The sequence below is a fragment of the Orcinus orca genome, chromosome 15, assembly GCF_937001465.1.
Source record: "Orcinus orca chromosome 15, mOrcOrc1.1, whole genome shotgun sequence".
In the NCBI taxonomy this organism is placed as follows: Eukaryota; Metazoa; Chordata; class Mammalia; order Artiodactyla; family Delphinidae; genus Orcinus; species Orcinus orca.
The window spans coordinates 83,288,757-83,305,263 of NC_064573.1; the positions used below are offsets into that span (position 1 = coordinate 83,288,757).

The following is a 16,507-nucleotide window of genomic DNA, read 5'->3' on the forward strand; positions in this document are numbered from 1 at the left end:
AAGCAGGAGTAGGGGAGCAAAGGGAGCCCAGGGCAGGCAGGTGGAGACCAGGGCTTGTGGAAATCAGAGGCCAGACCCGGTGGGGTCTTGCTGGCCGTAGTGAGAAGTTTGGATTTTACTCCGAACGCGGTGGGAGAAGCCAGAGGATTTTCAGTAGGCTCACATCCCATTTTCGTCCTGCCAGAGATCTCTGTAGCTGCTGTGTGCAGGAGCGTATAAGGCAAGAGCAGCCTGGCATCAGACCCTGCTTTCTGGTCCGCACACAGGCCAGGACCCCAGAGAAAAGCCAGCGGCAGGAGCTAGCTGCAAACACCGCACAGGGTGTAATTCTGTTGATAGGAAATATCCTAACAGGCAGATCTATGGAGAAGAAGTTGTTTAGCGATTGCCCGGAGCTTGGGGACGGGCAGGGGATTGACTGCAGCCGAGCAGGAGGAATCCTCCTGGGGTTGATGGAAATATTCTAAAATTGATCGTGACGATGGCTGCACAACTTTGTAACTTTACTAAATATCACAAAATTGTATACTCTAGTCGGGTGAACTTTATGGCATGTAAACTCAGTAAAATTCCTTTTAAAAAGCTGTGAACATTGGAGCGAGTGGCAGCTTTTGGTCGGAGTCCGGACAGGTTCCGTGACCCACCGCAATGCCGCCGGGTTTGCGCCGTTTGGCCCCGCCGCCTGCGCCGCCGTCGTCCGCAACTCCGGGCGCCATTGGTCGGCCGGCGTGGGGGGGGGGCCAAGAGCGCGCGGGGGGGGGCGGAACCGGAACCGGCTGTAGCCAGGGGGCGGGGCCTCGAGGGCGGCTCTGGCGGCGCCTGGAGCGGCGTCCGCGGCGGCGGGACCGGGGGTAGTTGGTGCAGACCGGAGTCCCATGGTGCGGGGCTACGGCCAGGCCGCAGGAGAAGCCCGAGCTCCGGGCCGCCCCAGCTGACCGTGCGGGCCCGCGCGGCCCGGAGCCGCCGCCGCCCTTCGGGCCCCGCGGGGGCGCGGGCCGGCCAGCCATGGGGTCCCTGTTCCGGAGCGACACCATGTGCCTGGCGCAGCTCTTCTTGCAGTCCGGCACGGCCTACGAGTGCCTCAGCGCCCTGGGCGAGAAGGGCCTGGTCCAGTTCCGAGACGTGAGTGTCGCCCGGGAGATGCGGGCCGCACCTGCCCGCGGAACTCCCGCATCGAGCCTTTCGCTCGGGCCTCCTTTCCGTGGGCGCCTGGGCGCCCATTTCCCATACGGGGAAGCTGAGGTCCACTTTCCGGCCAGAACTTCCGCAGAGCGGGGCCCGAGCCCAGGGTCGCCGAATGTTCGGTCCGCGGCCGCCCAGGCCGGGTTAGTTAGGAACGCTCCGCGTCGTCTTCGTCCACTCGGGTCGTGCCATCTGATGCTTCGGAGCATCGACTCTGGGCCAGGCACTGGGCTAAGCGGGAGAACAACTCTGATAAGGCCTCTTGGAGCCCTTCTGGAACTTACGGGGCAGGGGGAACGTGAGAAGTATTAAGCAAATGAATACGTAAACAGGAATATGTGTGCTATACAGAAAATAAAACGGGGGGATGAGATAGTGCCTCAGTTGGGGGTGGTCAGAGAGGTCTCTCTGAGGAAGTGTTCTTGGGCTGAGACCTGAATGGGCAGGAGCCGGCGCTGGGAAGATCTGGGGGAACAAGTTCCCAGGTGGAGGGAACTGGAAGAGCCAGGAGCCTGAACTGGGAATGAATTTGGTGTAAGCTCCTGAGGGGCGGGATTTTTGTCGTTTTTGTTCACCGATACCTGATGATGTACATATCACTGCCTAGGAAGGAGTTGGAGTGCAGTCAGAATTTGTTGAATGAGACTTGTCTTCCCAGCAAGTAGTAATAAACCCTTGTTTATATATCTGTTTATTTATTGTTTGTCTCCACCGTGGACTGTCAGCCCCCCCCGGGGTGGGGTAGTGGCCTTGCCTGCCTTGTTTATTCCTGATTCCTGAGTACAGTCCCTGACTTTGTGGGTACTAGTATGCCTCTGTGGAATGAATGAACAAGCTTTCATTGAGTGCTTGCTCTGTTGCAGACACTGAGTTTGGTGCTGGGGACTCAGGAGTGAGCAGGGTGGACAAAGTCCCTGTGTTTTTGTTGCTCACAATGTAGGAGAGACACTGATTATGAACTGTGATAAGTGCCACGAAGGAAAAGAGCAGTGTGAAAGGGAGATTATGAAGCAGGACCTTTGCTAATTGAACTGGAATTCACTTGGATGAACATTTTATTTCCTGGGACCCAGCTTTCATCTCCTCTGGTTTCCCTTCGTCTTTCTGAGGGCTCCTTAGTTTCAAGAGGGAACCACCCGTACCTAAGATCTGGTGTCGTTGATCCCTGGGTTGGCCTCAGAAGGCAACTGCCAGGTCAGAGAGAAACTCCTGAGTGGGAGGCGAGGCTGCAGAGAAGGCCCAGCTCTTCCTGTTTCCTGGAGCCATTTGGGCTTCAGCATGCGGTGCCCACTTTGCTGGCAGGTGCTGCTGTGCTGAGCTGTGACTTAGTAGCACCCGAAAGATTCAGGAAACAGTTGTGAGAGAAATGGGCTTCCTTCTTTATAACAGGTTGATTTCTTCCCTCCTGTTAGTACTCAGGCCAAGAGGCTTAAAGCAAGCTTAAATCTTAGAGGTTTGAACAAACGCCCTAATTACCGCAAAGATGCAAGTTTCATTGAGTGCCATTACATTAGGTAGTAGGGGACACTTGGGATTCTTTTAAACTGAAAATTGGGGAAAGAAAAAGAAAGTGCAGTTCATCTTTTTCCAGAAGTAAAATAAAGCTGCCGTGTTAAAATGAGCTCTTCTTTGTGTGATGCTAGGTTTTCGGAGCTCAGGGGTGTGTGTGTGTGTGTGTGTGTGTGTCTGTCTGTCTTTGGGATGACTGTCAAGCAGCACCGGTGCTAGTGCAGAAAGCTCTGTTACCTGACACTTCTGCTCTTCTGGAATTTCTTCCTGACTTTGTGCTCACCAGGTGGGATCCCTGACATCCGTCTTTTCTGATTTGCACAGGCTGGAGAGTTTCCGCCTTTCCTTTTAGTGATCCTTCTAAGGGAGAGGAGGCAGGGCAAGGGTTTCTGTAATGACAGCCAAAGAGAAGACATGGAAAAGAAAGGTTATTCAACTCACCAGTAGGACTCAGTGAAGGGCAAGTCCATCTCTCTTTTCTAAGCGTCTGGAATTTGAGGACAGCGTTCACCTTTTGTCCGTTAGCTGCTGGAGTGGGAAGATGGGTGGCGTGGATACCAGTCACAACAGCACCAGGCAGCCTCTGCTGGTTTTTCTAGGTTAAATGTTAGTGTTAAAACGAATCTGCATTAAAATGTACTTCATAGGGCTTCCCTGGTGGCGCAGTGGATAAGAATCCGCCTGCCAGTGCAGGGGCACAGGTTCGATCCGTGCTCTGGGAAGATCCCACATGCCGCGGAGCAACTAAGCCCGTGTGCCACAACTACTGAGCCTGCAGAGCCTGCGAGCCACAACTACTGAGCCTGCATGCTGCAATACTGAAGCCCGCGCGCCTAGAGCCTGTGCTCCGCAACAAGAGAAGCCACCGCAATGGGAAGCCCGCGCACCGCTACGAAGAGTAACCCTGGCTCTCCACAACTAGAGAAAACCTGCATACAGCAACAAAGACCCAACACAGCCAAAAATAAATAAATAAATAAATAAATAAATAATTAAAAAAATGTACTTCATAGCGTTAGCCTGGAATTAAAGGTGCTGTTGCCTCCCTAAAAAGAAAATAGAAGCAAAACTTTATAAAAGAAACCATGCAACAGAAAAAACCAGTTAACGTACTGTGTAAGATGGTGACGGTGGATGTCAGATCCAATCCTGTGTGTTGTTGCCACAGAAATTTGCCTCTTCGTGAAGATTCTATGTGTGGAACCATAGTGTCCAATTTGTGTTAGTGTTTGATATTGACGAAAAAGACAGTGAAACTGAGAAGTCATGTCTTAATAGACAGCTTTTTGATGGGTAGCTTCCTCTGCTCATTCTTAGTTCTATTGAGATAGATTGTGTCTGAATCATTAGGACTCGAAAGTGGTTACTACTTTGGATTAATATGACTTCCGGAAATGAATGCGAATGTGACAAACAAGTGAAATTCAAATTTTTATCTTTCTTCTGGTTAACTCTTTAAAAATAATTTCCAAAAACTGAACAAGAACCAAGCCTTTGGGATAGACATTCTCAGGTTGTTCAAGCAGCTTCATGCCAAGCTGTTTCTAATTCTCCTTTTTGAGAGTGCCAGTATAATGCTGCACGGAGTGAAGGTAAAATTCTTGCCCCAAATGCCTTTCAACATGAATGATTACTGTAATTTAAAAAATTGTGAAAGTAATATACGTCCATTGTGGGAAATTTGGGAAGCATGAGATACTAATTTCCATGATCCCATTACCTAGAAACAAACACTTTACCTTTTTGGTTCATAGTGTCCAATCAAACATTATTTTTCTAATATTATTATTAATTTTTAAAAATAAATTTATTTATTTTTGGCTGCGTCGGGTCTTTGTTGCTGTGCGCGGGTTTCTCATTGCGGTGGCTTCTCTTGTTGCGGAGCATGGGCTCTAGGCGCGCGGGCTTCAGTAGCTGTGGCTCGGAGGCTCTAGGGCACAGGCTCAGTAGTTGTGGCGCACGGGCTTAGTTGCTCCGCAGCATGTGGGATCTTCCCGGACTGGGGCTTGAACCCGTGTCCCCTGCATTGGCAGGCGGATTCTTAATCACTGCACCACCAGGGAATCCCTCTAGTAATATTTTAAAATGTATGTACATAGGTATTTTTAGATAATTGGAGCCACACTGATAATATCTTTAGTCTTTTTTCACACATAAATCATGCATGACTAATTTCCTCATTTTATTAAATATTGTTTTACAATTTTTTATGGTTTTAAGCTTTATATGGTAAGATGTTTTTGTTTTAATAAATTTATTTATTTTTGGCTGCGTTGGGTCTTCGTTGCTGCGCACGGGCTTTCTCTAGTTGTGGCGAGCGGGGGCTACTCTTTGTTGCGGTGCGCGGGCTTCTTATCGCGGTGGCTTCTCTTGTTGCGGAGCATGGGCTCTAGGTGCGTGGGCTTCAGTAGTTGTGGCACAGGGGCTCAGTAGTTGTGGCTCGTGGGCTCTAGAACGCAGGCTCAGTAGTTGTGGCACATGGGTTTAGTTGCTCCACTGCATGCGGGATCTTGCCGGGCCAGGGCTCAAATCTGTGTCCCCTGCATTGGCAGGAGGATTCTTAACTACTGCACCACCAGGGAAGTCCTGATAAGATTTTAAGTAAAGGGGAGAGTATATGGGAACAGTGAACTGTGGACCCATATTATAAACCAATGGTGGGACTTCCCTGGGGGTCCAGTGGTTAGGACTCGGCGCTTTCACTGCCGGGTCCGGGTTTGATCCCTGGTTGGGGAACTAAGATCTCAAAAGTCCTGTGGTCCCAAAAAACCCCACCCATCAGACAAGATCATTTTGAAGCAAATCCCGGATGTATAATTTCACTCATAAATATTTCAATAAGTATCTCTAAAAGGTAAGGACCCTAAAAAAATCATAACCACAATACCATTATCATACCTAAAAATTTTAATAATAATTTCTTAATATAATCAAATACCTCATCATTTAAAACATAATTTTTAATAAGTGCATAGTAATCAATTATATTACTGAACCATAATTTTTATCCAACTTTATTGATGTGTATCATAAAATTCACCCATTTCAAGCGTACAATTCGTTGGTTTTTAGAAAATTTTCTGAGTAGCACGTCCATTGCCACAATCCAGTTTTAGGCCGTCACATCATCCCAATAAGATCCCTTATGCTCATTTACAGGTCATCCCCCTCCCTACCCCAAGACCCAGGCAGTCACTAACCTACTTTCTGCCTCTAGGTTTTCCTTTCTTGGACATTTCATAGACATGGAGTCACACAATATGTGGTCTTCTGTGTCTTTCATTTACATCATGTTTCTGAACATCCTCTGTGATGTTGATGTGTCAGTTTGTTCCTTTTTACTGCTGAGTAGTGTTCCCCAGTGTGGATATAGACTGTGATTTCTTTAACCAGTTTTCCACTGTTAAGCATTTTTTCTCTATCCCTGAGGTGGATGCTCTTTTAGATACATTTTGGTCCGTATCCATAGTTTGTTCCTTTAGGTTGAATTTCTTCATGGGATATTTCTGGGCCAGAGGATACTTTTCAGGCTGGTTTTTTGGTAACAGTTGCCAAATCGCTTTCCAGAAAAGATGTGTCAGTTTATGCTCCTATCCAGTAGTGTCTGAGGATGTGCTTCCCCCCAAACCCTTGACTATCATATTTTATTTATAAAATCGAATTTATTTTTAAATTGGAGAAAATTCAAAGCAAAATTTTCATCTTTTTCTCAGCTGAACCAGAATGTAAGTTCTTTCCAAAGAAAATTTGTTGGTGAGGTGAAGAGGTGTGAAGAACTAGAGCGAATATTGGGTAAGTTTATTTTAATAACTTAAATAATTATTGTTATATAAGTAAACCTTGTTCACTTTAGAAAAATTAGAAAATCTAGACAAGTAGAAAGGAAAAAAGAAGTCGTCCATATTCTCACCATTCATGTATTCACTATTATGTAGGTTTATATATTTTTTTACTGTTCATCTATAAAAGTAAGGATTTACATACATAACGGTCAGGTTATTTTGTTATTAGCTTTGTTTCTCATTTGATGGTACTTTAACATCTTTTCATGTCAATAAACAGATTGACTCATCATTGTTTATAATGGTTGCATAGTATTTTATGGTATTAATGTGCTATAATTTATTTAGCCAATCCCTTGTAATCTATTATAACTTAAAAACATTGTATACACATTAATAGATTACTTAAAATTTTATCAGAGAACAGGGGAGGTAGGAAATGGCAGATACATTGGTTATAATTTCCTTTTTTTCAGGGCTTCCTTTGTAGAGATCAGTGTTCTCTGACTGTTAACCATTAAAACTCAGCCGTAAAACCTTTAACGTCTTAGCCTAAAATAAAATAGTCTTTATCAATTCTAACCTTGAAATTCTGACTGAAATAGAGAGGGGAGAACGATGCCAGTAATTTTCTAAAGTACCAAATTTGTTTTTAGAGGGATGAACAGAAAAACCTGGGAGTGAGAGTGTTGAGGAGGGGAGAGAAGATGACTTTTGGAATGATTTCTAATAGCAGTTAATTATTGTGGATTTTATATTTTTTAATTGGGGGTTTTTAAGATCGAAAGAAACCTGTTAGTCATCTGAAGTCTAGTCGTCTGCATATTGTTTGAGGTCCCAGTTATTTGTGTGGATCATGTAGGGTAGGGTGATACCACATCCCCATCCTTGCCATATATATAAGTCATTGGACAGGTTGTATATTCGGAATGAGTTTTCAAAGGCGGGGCAGGAGTGACAACACATTAGATGTGTCCAGGACTTCCTGTAGCTTAGACTATTTCAAAAAGAATGCAGACTTAAAAAGAAAATGAACTCTCAAGTAAATTTAGGTATAAAAGATAGGTTAAAAAAATTTACATCCATTTCCAGAAAGCTGTTAAACCCAGTGCTTCCTTTGCTATCTTATGGGTAAGACATCATCGCTTTTCTTCCTCTCTCCTCCCTTCCTCCTTCCCTTTCTCTCTCTCTTTCTCCCTTTCTTCCTTCCTTCCTTCCTTCCTTCCTTTCTTTCTTTCTCTTTCTCTCTCTCTCTCTTTCTAATAAAATAACTAGTTAACATTTCTCCAAAATATTATATCTGGTAATGACTTTACCAGGTATTATGACTTTTATCCTAAGGAAAAGAACGCTTCATGGAATTGAAAATGTAAACTAAAGAAATTAAGTTTTTTTTGGCTGGTTCATTATTAGTTTCATGAATCTAGTTTTTAATGTAAGTAGAGAAGGCAGTGTAAGTTGCTCTAAGTTAAAACATCACGGCTAACTGGGGACTCAGGAGAACCTGACTTTCTGTCCTGTGGTCTCCTCCTTATAGAGGAGACTGATAGAGGATGTGTTTTTCCTGATGGATGTGTATTTCCTCCTAATGGTGTCTGCAGGGAGGTTGCACTAACGTCTCTGGTGGGGACGATTATAGGTCTATCATTGGATTATTCCTGCACTTCCAAGTGTGTCCTTAACCTTCTGCTTCCTATACAGGTGCAGAGGCAGCTGTGACTCCAAAGTTCTTTAACTAGAGTTTTAGAAATGAAGGACGTGGGGAATTTCAGAAAATGTGTATCCAGGTTACTGTTTGTTTTGTCACTGCACGCTGATCTCTCTAGGCAGCATTATTTTGCAGATCTTTGGAAACAAGGCTGCAGAAGGCATCCTATCAGTCAGTTGCGACAGGCAAGATTTTATGCATTTAGACATTAGTTTTTAGATGACCTGGGAAAGGTTGGGATGTAAAATGTTCTCACTGAAATGTCCTGTAGTAAGTTTTTGAGTCTAATTTGTTTAACTTTTATTTCCACAGCATATTTGGTGCAGGAAATTAATAGAGCTGATATTCCCCTCCCTGAGGGAGAGACCAGTCCTCCTGCACCACCCCTTAAACAAGTGCTCGAAATGCAGGTAACTGGTTTCTGAAGAAGCGGTTTTAGGTCACTAACCTCAGAGACTGCTTATTCACTTACTTTATATTGTCTTGTGCTTTTCTGCCTTTCTTCTCAAAACCGTGGAATGAAAAGCAAAAGACCGTATTATGGTTAATTCTCAGTAACAGGTTATCTGTGATAAATTTTAACTGGAATTCGGTTTTCTTTTAAAATGTAAGACAGGGCTTCCCTGGTGGTGCAGTGGTTAAGAATCCACCTGCCAATGCAGGGGACACGGGTTCAAGCCCCGGTCCGGGAAGATCCCACATGCTGTGGAGCAACTAAGCCCTGCACCACAACTACTGAGCCTGCGCTGTAGAGCCCGTGTGCCACAACTACTGAGCCTGTGCTCTAGAGCCTCCGAGCCACAGCTACTGAAGCCCGCGCGCCTAGGGCTTGTGCTGCACAACAAGAGAAGCCACCATGAGAAGCCCGCGCACAGCAACGAAGACCCAACGCAGCCAAAAATAAAAATAAATTAAAAAAAAAAAAAGAATATATTAGAAAAAAATAAAATGTAAGACAGGTGGTATTGAACAGAGACTAACAAGAGTTAGGTTGTGAGATCTGGGCTCATGTGATGTGACTCCGGGCCTGTGCAGGCCTTAGCAAGCCTCTCCTGCTGCACATGGAGGCTTCAGGCCTGTGCCCTTCGCACTCTCCCCAGTTCACCCTGGCCCTTCCCCCTCTGATTTTCAGAAGCTCGTGTGAAGGTGCTAGGTGGTTCCCTATGGGCAGCAAATGAGATTCCTTCTTCTGGAGTCCCCCACCACCGTGAGAGCACTGGCTTGTACATTAGCATCCCCCCTTCCCCCCCATGAATTATCTCCTGAGGTTTTGCTCTAATCATCTGATAATTCATCACACTGGGAAATAGACTGGAGCCCTTTACAGCTCTTCTGAAACAATTAGTACTGTATAATTAGGACCATTCCATTGCTGGCTGCTCTGTTTGTTTTTCTGGGAGGATGTCATTTAACAGTTGGTATATGAATGGACTCGAGAGAGAACTGTACGGTCAGATGAGAGCAGTCATCTGGCTTGGCCTGTTTGGTGTGTCGCTTTTGATGTAATTACAAATATAGTGATTACTGGCTGCTTATCGTTTTTATAAGGCAGAACACAAGTACTGAATGTAGCGTGTCAGGTGATTTGTCTGAATACCGTGGGTTGTTTTACAGATTTCTGCTTCTATCGTTTTAATACTTAAGGATTGTTAAGGATGCTTGGTATATAACTAATTGTTAAAGAAGATTCGTTCTCAAGTATTTTTATGCTTAATTAATTATGTTAAGTGAAACTGCATAGAAGCTCTTAAGCTAGAGACCAGGAATAATATGTTTGGGAAAGATTATCTAAAATTTTTCTATGTTGCAAATAAAAGGAAATGTAGTCTTGAAAAAGGAAAACTCTTTGGTGTATTGGTAATGGATAAGCAGATGAAGGGAAACGAGAAGAAATGATAGGACCTGAGATTAGAGATTGGGTCCAGCCGTAGGGCACTCATAGTCATCACGGCATCTGCGTGCTTGCCATCACAGGTACCTGAATTAATATGAAGCAGCAGATGATGGACTTTAAAAACCTGTGTGTGGGGCTTCCCTGGTGGCGCAGTGGTTGAGAGTCCGCCTGCCAATGCAGGGGACACGGGTTCGTGCCCTGGTCCGGGAAGATCCCACATGCCGCGGAGCGGCTGGGCCCGTGAGCCATGGCCGCTGAGCCTGCGTGTCCGGAGCCTGTGCTCCACAACAGGAGAGGCCACAACAGTGAGAGGCCCGCGTACCGCAAAAAAAAACAAAACCAAAAACCTGTGCATGTTTTCATATCCCTATCAAACTCTCATACATTATGGCTTTTTAAAACCTCTACTAGTTCTGGGGTACTGTGAAAAGAGTATTAGAACCAGACTTGGAACTAACCCTGCTGCCGTTTCATTTCAGGAGCAGTTGCAGAAGCTGGAGGCTGAGCTGAGGGAGGTCACGAAGAACAAGGAGAGGCTGAGGAAGAACCTCCTGGAGCTGACCGAGTACACCCACGTGCTGCGAGTGAGCAAGGCCTTCGTCAGGCGCGACATGCAGGTGCTGGCGATGCTCGGGAGGAAGTGCATTTCTTCCTTCCTTTCTTTCTTTCTTTCTTTCTTTTGGTTGCGCCACGCGGCACGCAGGTTCTTAGTTCCCTGACCAGGGATCGAACCCGTGGCCCCTGTAGTGGAAGCGCGGAGTCTTCACCACTGGGCCACCAGGGAAGTCCCAGAAGTATATTTCTTTTATAAAATTCTCGTTCTCGTAAAGTTTTGGGTTTTGTTATTAACTCCTATAGAGGTGTTGCTTTTTAAAAGAGATAGAGGGACTTCCTCATTGGAAGAGATTCCCCTTACTCAATAAGGAGTAGCCCCTGCCCGCCGCAACTAGAGAAAGCCCGCACACACCAACGAAGACCCAACGCAGCTAAAAATTAAAAAAAAAAAAAAAAAAAGAGATACATTTAAAAAAAATCAGATACATTTTGATCTTACCTTTATCTTTCAGTTGGATTATATGACATTAAAAGAAGTTTTAAGCCTCTCCTTTGTTGGTTGGTTTTAACCATAACCACTTCCTATTCATGAAATGCTTTAGTTTGCAGTTGAAAAAAATCTTATGATCATGAGAAAAAATTGAACACTGGAAGTCAAACTCTAAAATTTAGTTTGTTTTTTTTCTTCTCAAATTGCTGAGAGTAATGGAATTAAAAAAAAAATCTGTATGGGAATAAAGAACAGCCTATGCAGTAGCACAGTACTCAGCTGAGTATCAGAGAGGGGAGACGTATGTCCCTTATGAACTTTGTTTCACTTTCTGTAGCGGTGACCTCTGATACAGTTACTCTGTCTTGAATTAAGGCAATGGCATAAATTATAACTATACTTTCAGGTAAATGTCTTCAACTAGCTTACAAATAAGGGACAGGGAAGTTATGCTCTTCATCTATCAGAGCTGAGTTACGTGTCTGAGTTACCTTGGGGCCTTGGCACCCAAATCTGAGTTCCCATGCCCTGCAAACTTGTTTGGAAACACGACTTGAGAATTAAAGTGTCACTTTCAGTGAGACACACTTGGTTTCATATCTCTTTTTAGTTTGAACCCACTTACGAAGAATTCCCTCCCTTGGAGAACGATTCTTTGTTGGACTACAGCTGTATGCAGAGGCTGGGAGCAAAACTGGGGTAAGTGGCAACTGGCGGGTCGAGCTTTACACTGTCCTTCTTGTCAGTGGGAGACGAGCTGTGTTGAGTGGAAGGACGGCCACCATCTGAAAGCCTGTGATGGAATGAAAGAAAGTGAATATTTGTTTAAGAAAACACTGTATTCCTGTATTTGTTGAGTTGAATCACTCAGCTGTATTGACTTTTTAGCTAAATACGATGGAAATTTCTTCTTTCGGTATAATGAGGTGGAAAGGAGGAATTTATGCCAGTTATGCCATTCTTCGTTACTCCATAGCCTAAAATAATTGGTCATTGAAGCGTCAAGTCCTGTTTTGTTTGGTGGAAACATAGGGGCTAAACTGAGTTGGTTAATTTATTAATCGTATTTTAAGGGTGTCTTTCCACTGTTCACTCTCTCTGTTTACTTGAACTAATGGTAACTTGTTTCCTCATGTGATTTGTGATTTCTTTTTATTATGAACTGTTCCTCTATTCCTTATGTGTAGGAATTCAATGATGTTTAGTTTGAGGCTGTACTCTTTCAGAGAGAACTTATTTTTACATATGTCAGGTACTTGGGAGCACTCTACCTACCTGGAATCATTTTACGTTAATTTCTCAGCTTGAGTTTCTTTGTTTTTCTGTTTGTTTTCTCTCTGCCTGATGCATCCTAAGATGTGGTTGTAAATTCTCAAGTAACACTCTTCCCCTTCTCTCCAAAACCAAAGCCGAAATAAACAAGTTTGCTTGTAGGCTCCTTTGCAAGGTGGATTTTTTTCTAGTCCACCCATTCACTTAAGGTGTAACCCTTTGTTGGGGGGCAAGAGTCCCAACTTTGTGGGGATTGGGGGTTCAGTTCCATCTCTTCACCTGATATCGACCCAGAGCCCATCTCCTGTCTCCCTTGCTGGCATTGAAACCCAAGGCCTTAAGATACTGGGTCAGTATAATACATTAGGGCACAGCTACGAGGTCCTGTTTTATTTTTGGATTCCAAGAATTTCTCGAAATTATGGGCTCAGCTCTACATTGAAGAGGACGTTTCAAAAATATTTTATGCAACATTTCAGATATTTTGCAGTTGGAGGGCTTTGAGGATATCGCCAGCACTTGGGCAGGCGTGAAGGGCTTTGCCGCCCTCTTCATGCGGTTTGGTAATCCTCATTGCGCTTACTGGACCACAGCCTTTGGTGTCTCACAGATTTGTGTCTGGCCTCATTAACCAAGGGAAAGCTGAAGCATTCGGGAAAACGCTGTGGCGAGCCTGCAGAGGGCACAGCATCGTGACGCACGCAGAACTGGAGGGGCCCCTGGAAGACCCTGAAACGGTAAGTGGGCACCTCCTCCCCGTTTAGCAGCGGCGGACTTGCGCTGAAGCTGGAGGCACAGCGCAGAGCGGAGCACTTCAGTGAGCTGTCCACCATGTGCCTTGCCATCCTTGGATGCGTTTGGGGGGTAGTTCTTAACGTGGAGGACTCTCTCCCGCACCGCCATAGTATGCCTGGGACGTTGACGTGGATACGTCGCCACCCTCCCAGCCTCAGGTCCTGTTTGGGTTTCACCAGCCGTCCCAACACTGTCTGTTTTTTTGGCATTTATTTATTCATTTATTTATTTGCGGCCGCGCAGCACGCGGGATCCTAGTTCCCCGACCAGGAATGGAACCCGGGCCCCCTGCAGTGGAAGCTCGGAGTCCTAACCACCAGACCGCCAGGGAATTCCCACAATACTGTCTTTTATAGCAAGGGATCTAGTTTAGAATCAGGCCTTAGACTTAATTGTCATGTCTCTTTGGTCTCCTTCATTCTGGGATAATTTCTCAGTCTTACCTTGACCTTCATGACCTGGACATTTAAAAATTATTACAGACCAGTGGTTTTTATTTTGGTAGAATGCCGCTCTGTTTGGGTTTGTCTGATGTTTTCTCATGGTTAGATTCAAGTTATGTGTCTTGGGCAGGAAGTGATGCTGCTTCCCATCAGGGGTGCACAATTCCTTTGTCCCATTACTAGTGATGTTCACTTTGATCACTTGCTCAAGGTAGCGACTCCTAAGCTGCTCCACTGTGAACTTATTACTCCATTTCCTTTGTATTTAGTACATGTTTTGGGGGAGGTGCTTTGAAACTCTGTAAGTACTCAATTTCTCATCGGATTTTCAGTGCACTAATTTATTTCCTGTTTTATTCAATGAGTTATACTCTGTTACTGTAATTCTTTATTTTGATATTCACATGCTCTAGATTTGGCCATTGGAGCCCATTTAGCTGGCTTTTATCTTCTTTTTACATGTTCCCATCATTTTTTGAATGCTTCTTTGCTTTCCTGCATAACAAGATGTCCCGATTCATCTTGTAATTTCCCTCACGCAGCTCTGGAATCAGCCATTTCTCCAAGGAACCTGGTTCTCTTTAGTGGAGAACGGTAATTAGAAGCCAGGATGCGGTCTCCGGGTGTGCCCATGGGGACTGAGGTGTCGCTGTTCCCAGCTCTGTCAGTGGACAGCTCTAGGACGCACACACGCACACGGCTCACACACACTCACAGCTTTATTTCTGTACCTGTGTGTATATATGAAAACTGTGAGTTTACATCCAATTCCAGTCCAGCACCACAGGGTTCATTCTAAGTTTCTGTCTTTCTGTGTTTGTAACTCCTTTCTTCAGTGGTGGGAAACTTGGCTCCCATTATTGTTAATGTACTGATTTGATCAGTCCCCTTGTGTGTGACCAGTCTGCCCATTGATTTCCCATCTCTGCTGCCCCGCTCCTCTCTCTGCCTGGAGCTCCGAGTTCCCCAGCCCCCAGCCCGGGTTGTCCCCTAGTGTGGACTGCAGGGCCTCCTCACTTTGCTTGGGCTCTGACTTTGCCCTGGGCCACTGTTGCCCTCCCCCCCCCCCCAGGTCCATCCCCGAATGCACATCTAAGGCTTCAGGAATGAATTATTCAGGAAGGGAAGCAGGGCAGCCAAAGCCATCATTACCTTTTAAAATAGCTGTGATTTTTTTTTTTATTTTAAAGACTTCACCATAAAAATAACTATTATATATTGGTCTAAGTGAGGATGAACTGATCTACTAAGGGTAGAAAAGGAGCTTGGGATTCTCAATTTTGAGAAAAGCGTTCGTGTTTTCTTTCCTAGATTTGCCTCAGGATTTTTGGCTATAAGATTAATAGTTTTGACACCTAAAGGAGTTTGGCTGTGAAATAATTTTCATAAGGTTCAGACTAAGTAAACCACACACGTCGGAAAATCTAATCAGTCAAGCTGTTCGTTAACCATACACCTGTAATATTTTTTGTGGCTCCTGAAACTGCCAGTAGCAATATGTTGATTATCCTTCACCTGTGACCATTACGACCTCTCTATGTAAAGGTGAAGATTAAAACTGTTCTGAAGCAGCATTTACATGTTCTTTGAGTTTTTTCTTTAATTAAAAAAACATCCATCATTCTCATGCAGAGCATTTACTCTGTAAAAAAAATTTTTTTTCATACAGTGTCTAAGCTCTTTTGTGCTGAGTTTTTACCGGATTTATTAAAGGGCATTAAATGTCTGAAGAAATATGGAGACATGGTTAGAGATATATATATATATTTTAAAAATTCTTTACTTTTTCTTCACTTCTAATTTTTTTGTTGAAGTATAATTGGCAGATTTTCTCTTGAAACTACAACTCCTCCCTCCCCCATGATTACAAAGGAAATGCGTGCTCGTTATTAGAAAATTGGGAACAATATAGAAAACATGAAGAAGAAAATCAGTCACCTGTAGTCCTCCTGCTTAGAGAGAGTCGCTATTTATGTTTCAGTGTGCGTTCTGTTAGTCCTTGTTCTGGGGAGGATATGAGATTTGATTTGGTAACTTTTACTCAGGTTCGAGGATTTATTTATAGTGTCATGTTTAATACCTTTTGGGTCGACCCCTTGAAGTCCTTACCCCAGAGCATATTTCTAGCCATTTTCTCCTTTGTCAGCATTGTTTCTAGATGCTGACCAGTCTCTCTGTCAAAGCTAGACTCAGGCAGTTTCATATGGTTTTATGATTTGTATTTTTTATGTTGCATACATCCGTGTTCCATATTATGTCTTAGGTGGTTGTGTTCCCTGACACAGTACTATTTTTAAAATTGTTAAGGAATCTTCAAATTCAGATGCACTATAAATACCATTTCTTTCTTCCCCCTGGGTATTTTCTTTCTTTTTTTTTTTTTAAACACTTTTTAGAAATGAATATCCTAGTTTATTAGGTAAGAATTTCACAAACATTACTTTTTTTTTTTTAATTTTATTTTTTGGCTGCTTTGGGTCTTTGTTACTGTGCACGGGCTTTCTCTAGTTGCGGCGAGCAGGGGCTACTCTCCGTTGCAATGCGCGGGTTCCTCATTGCGGTGGCTTCTCTTGTTGTGGAGCACGGGCTGTAGGCACGCAGGCTTCAGTAGTTGTGGCACATGGGCTCAGTAGTTGTGGCTCGTGGACTCTAGGGCGTGGGCTTAGTAGTTGTGGTGCACGGGCTTAGTTGCTCCGCGACATGTGGGATCTTCCCAGACCAGGGCTCGAACCCATGTCCCCTGCATTGGCAGGCGGATTCTTAACCACTGCGCCACCAGGGAAGTCCCCCCTGTGTAGTTTCTTCAATAGTTTATTTTGAAATAATTTCAGTTTACAGAAAAGTTGCCAGAAGAGAACAAAGTCTTCTGTCTCTTCA

At 44.4% G+C, this 16,507-nt stretch overlaps 1 protein-coding gene across 4 annotated transcripts in view; it reads left to right on the forward strand.

Moving 5' to 3' along the window:
• The first annotated feature begins 756 nt into the window (after positions 1-756).
• Positions 757-16,507, forward strand: part of ATP6V0A2 (ATPase H+ transporting V0 subunit a2) — a 38,659-nt gene continuing 22,908 nt past the window's right edge. For 2 of the 4 annotated variants that reach the window (XM_049698612.1, XM_033440743.2), the window contains exons 1-6: positions 788-1,122; positions 6,405-6,483; positions 8,494-8,591; positions 10,555-10,692; positions 11,731-11,819; positions 13,003-13,129. In XM_049698612.1, the coding sequence (XP_049554569.1) occupies positions 1,006-1,122; positions 6,405-6,483; positions 8,494-8,591; positions 10,555-10,692; positions 11,731-11,819; positions 13,003-13,129 (648 nt within the window). In that variant the 5' untranslated portion in view covers positions 788-1,005. Of the gene's footprint in view, positions 1,123-6,404; positions 6,484-8,493; positions 8,592-10,554; positions 10,693-11,730; positions 11,820-13,002; positions 13,130-16,507 lie in introns of those variants that run through there. The other 2 variants (XM_004276658.3, XM_049698613.1) reach the window with 2 other exon arrangements.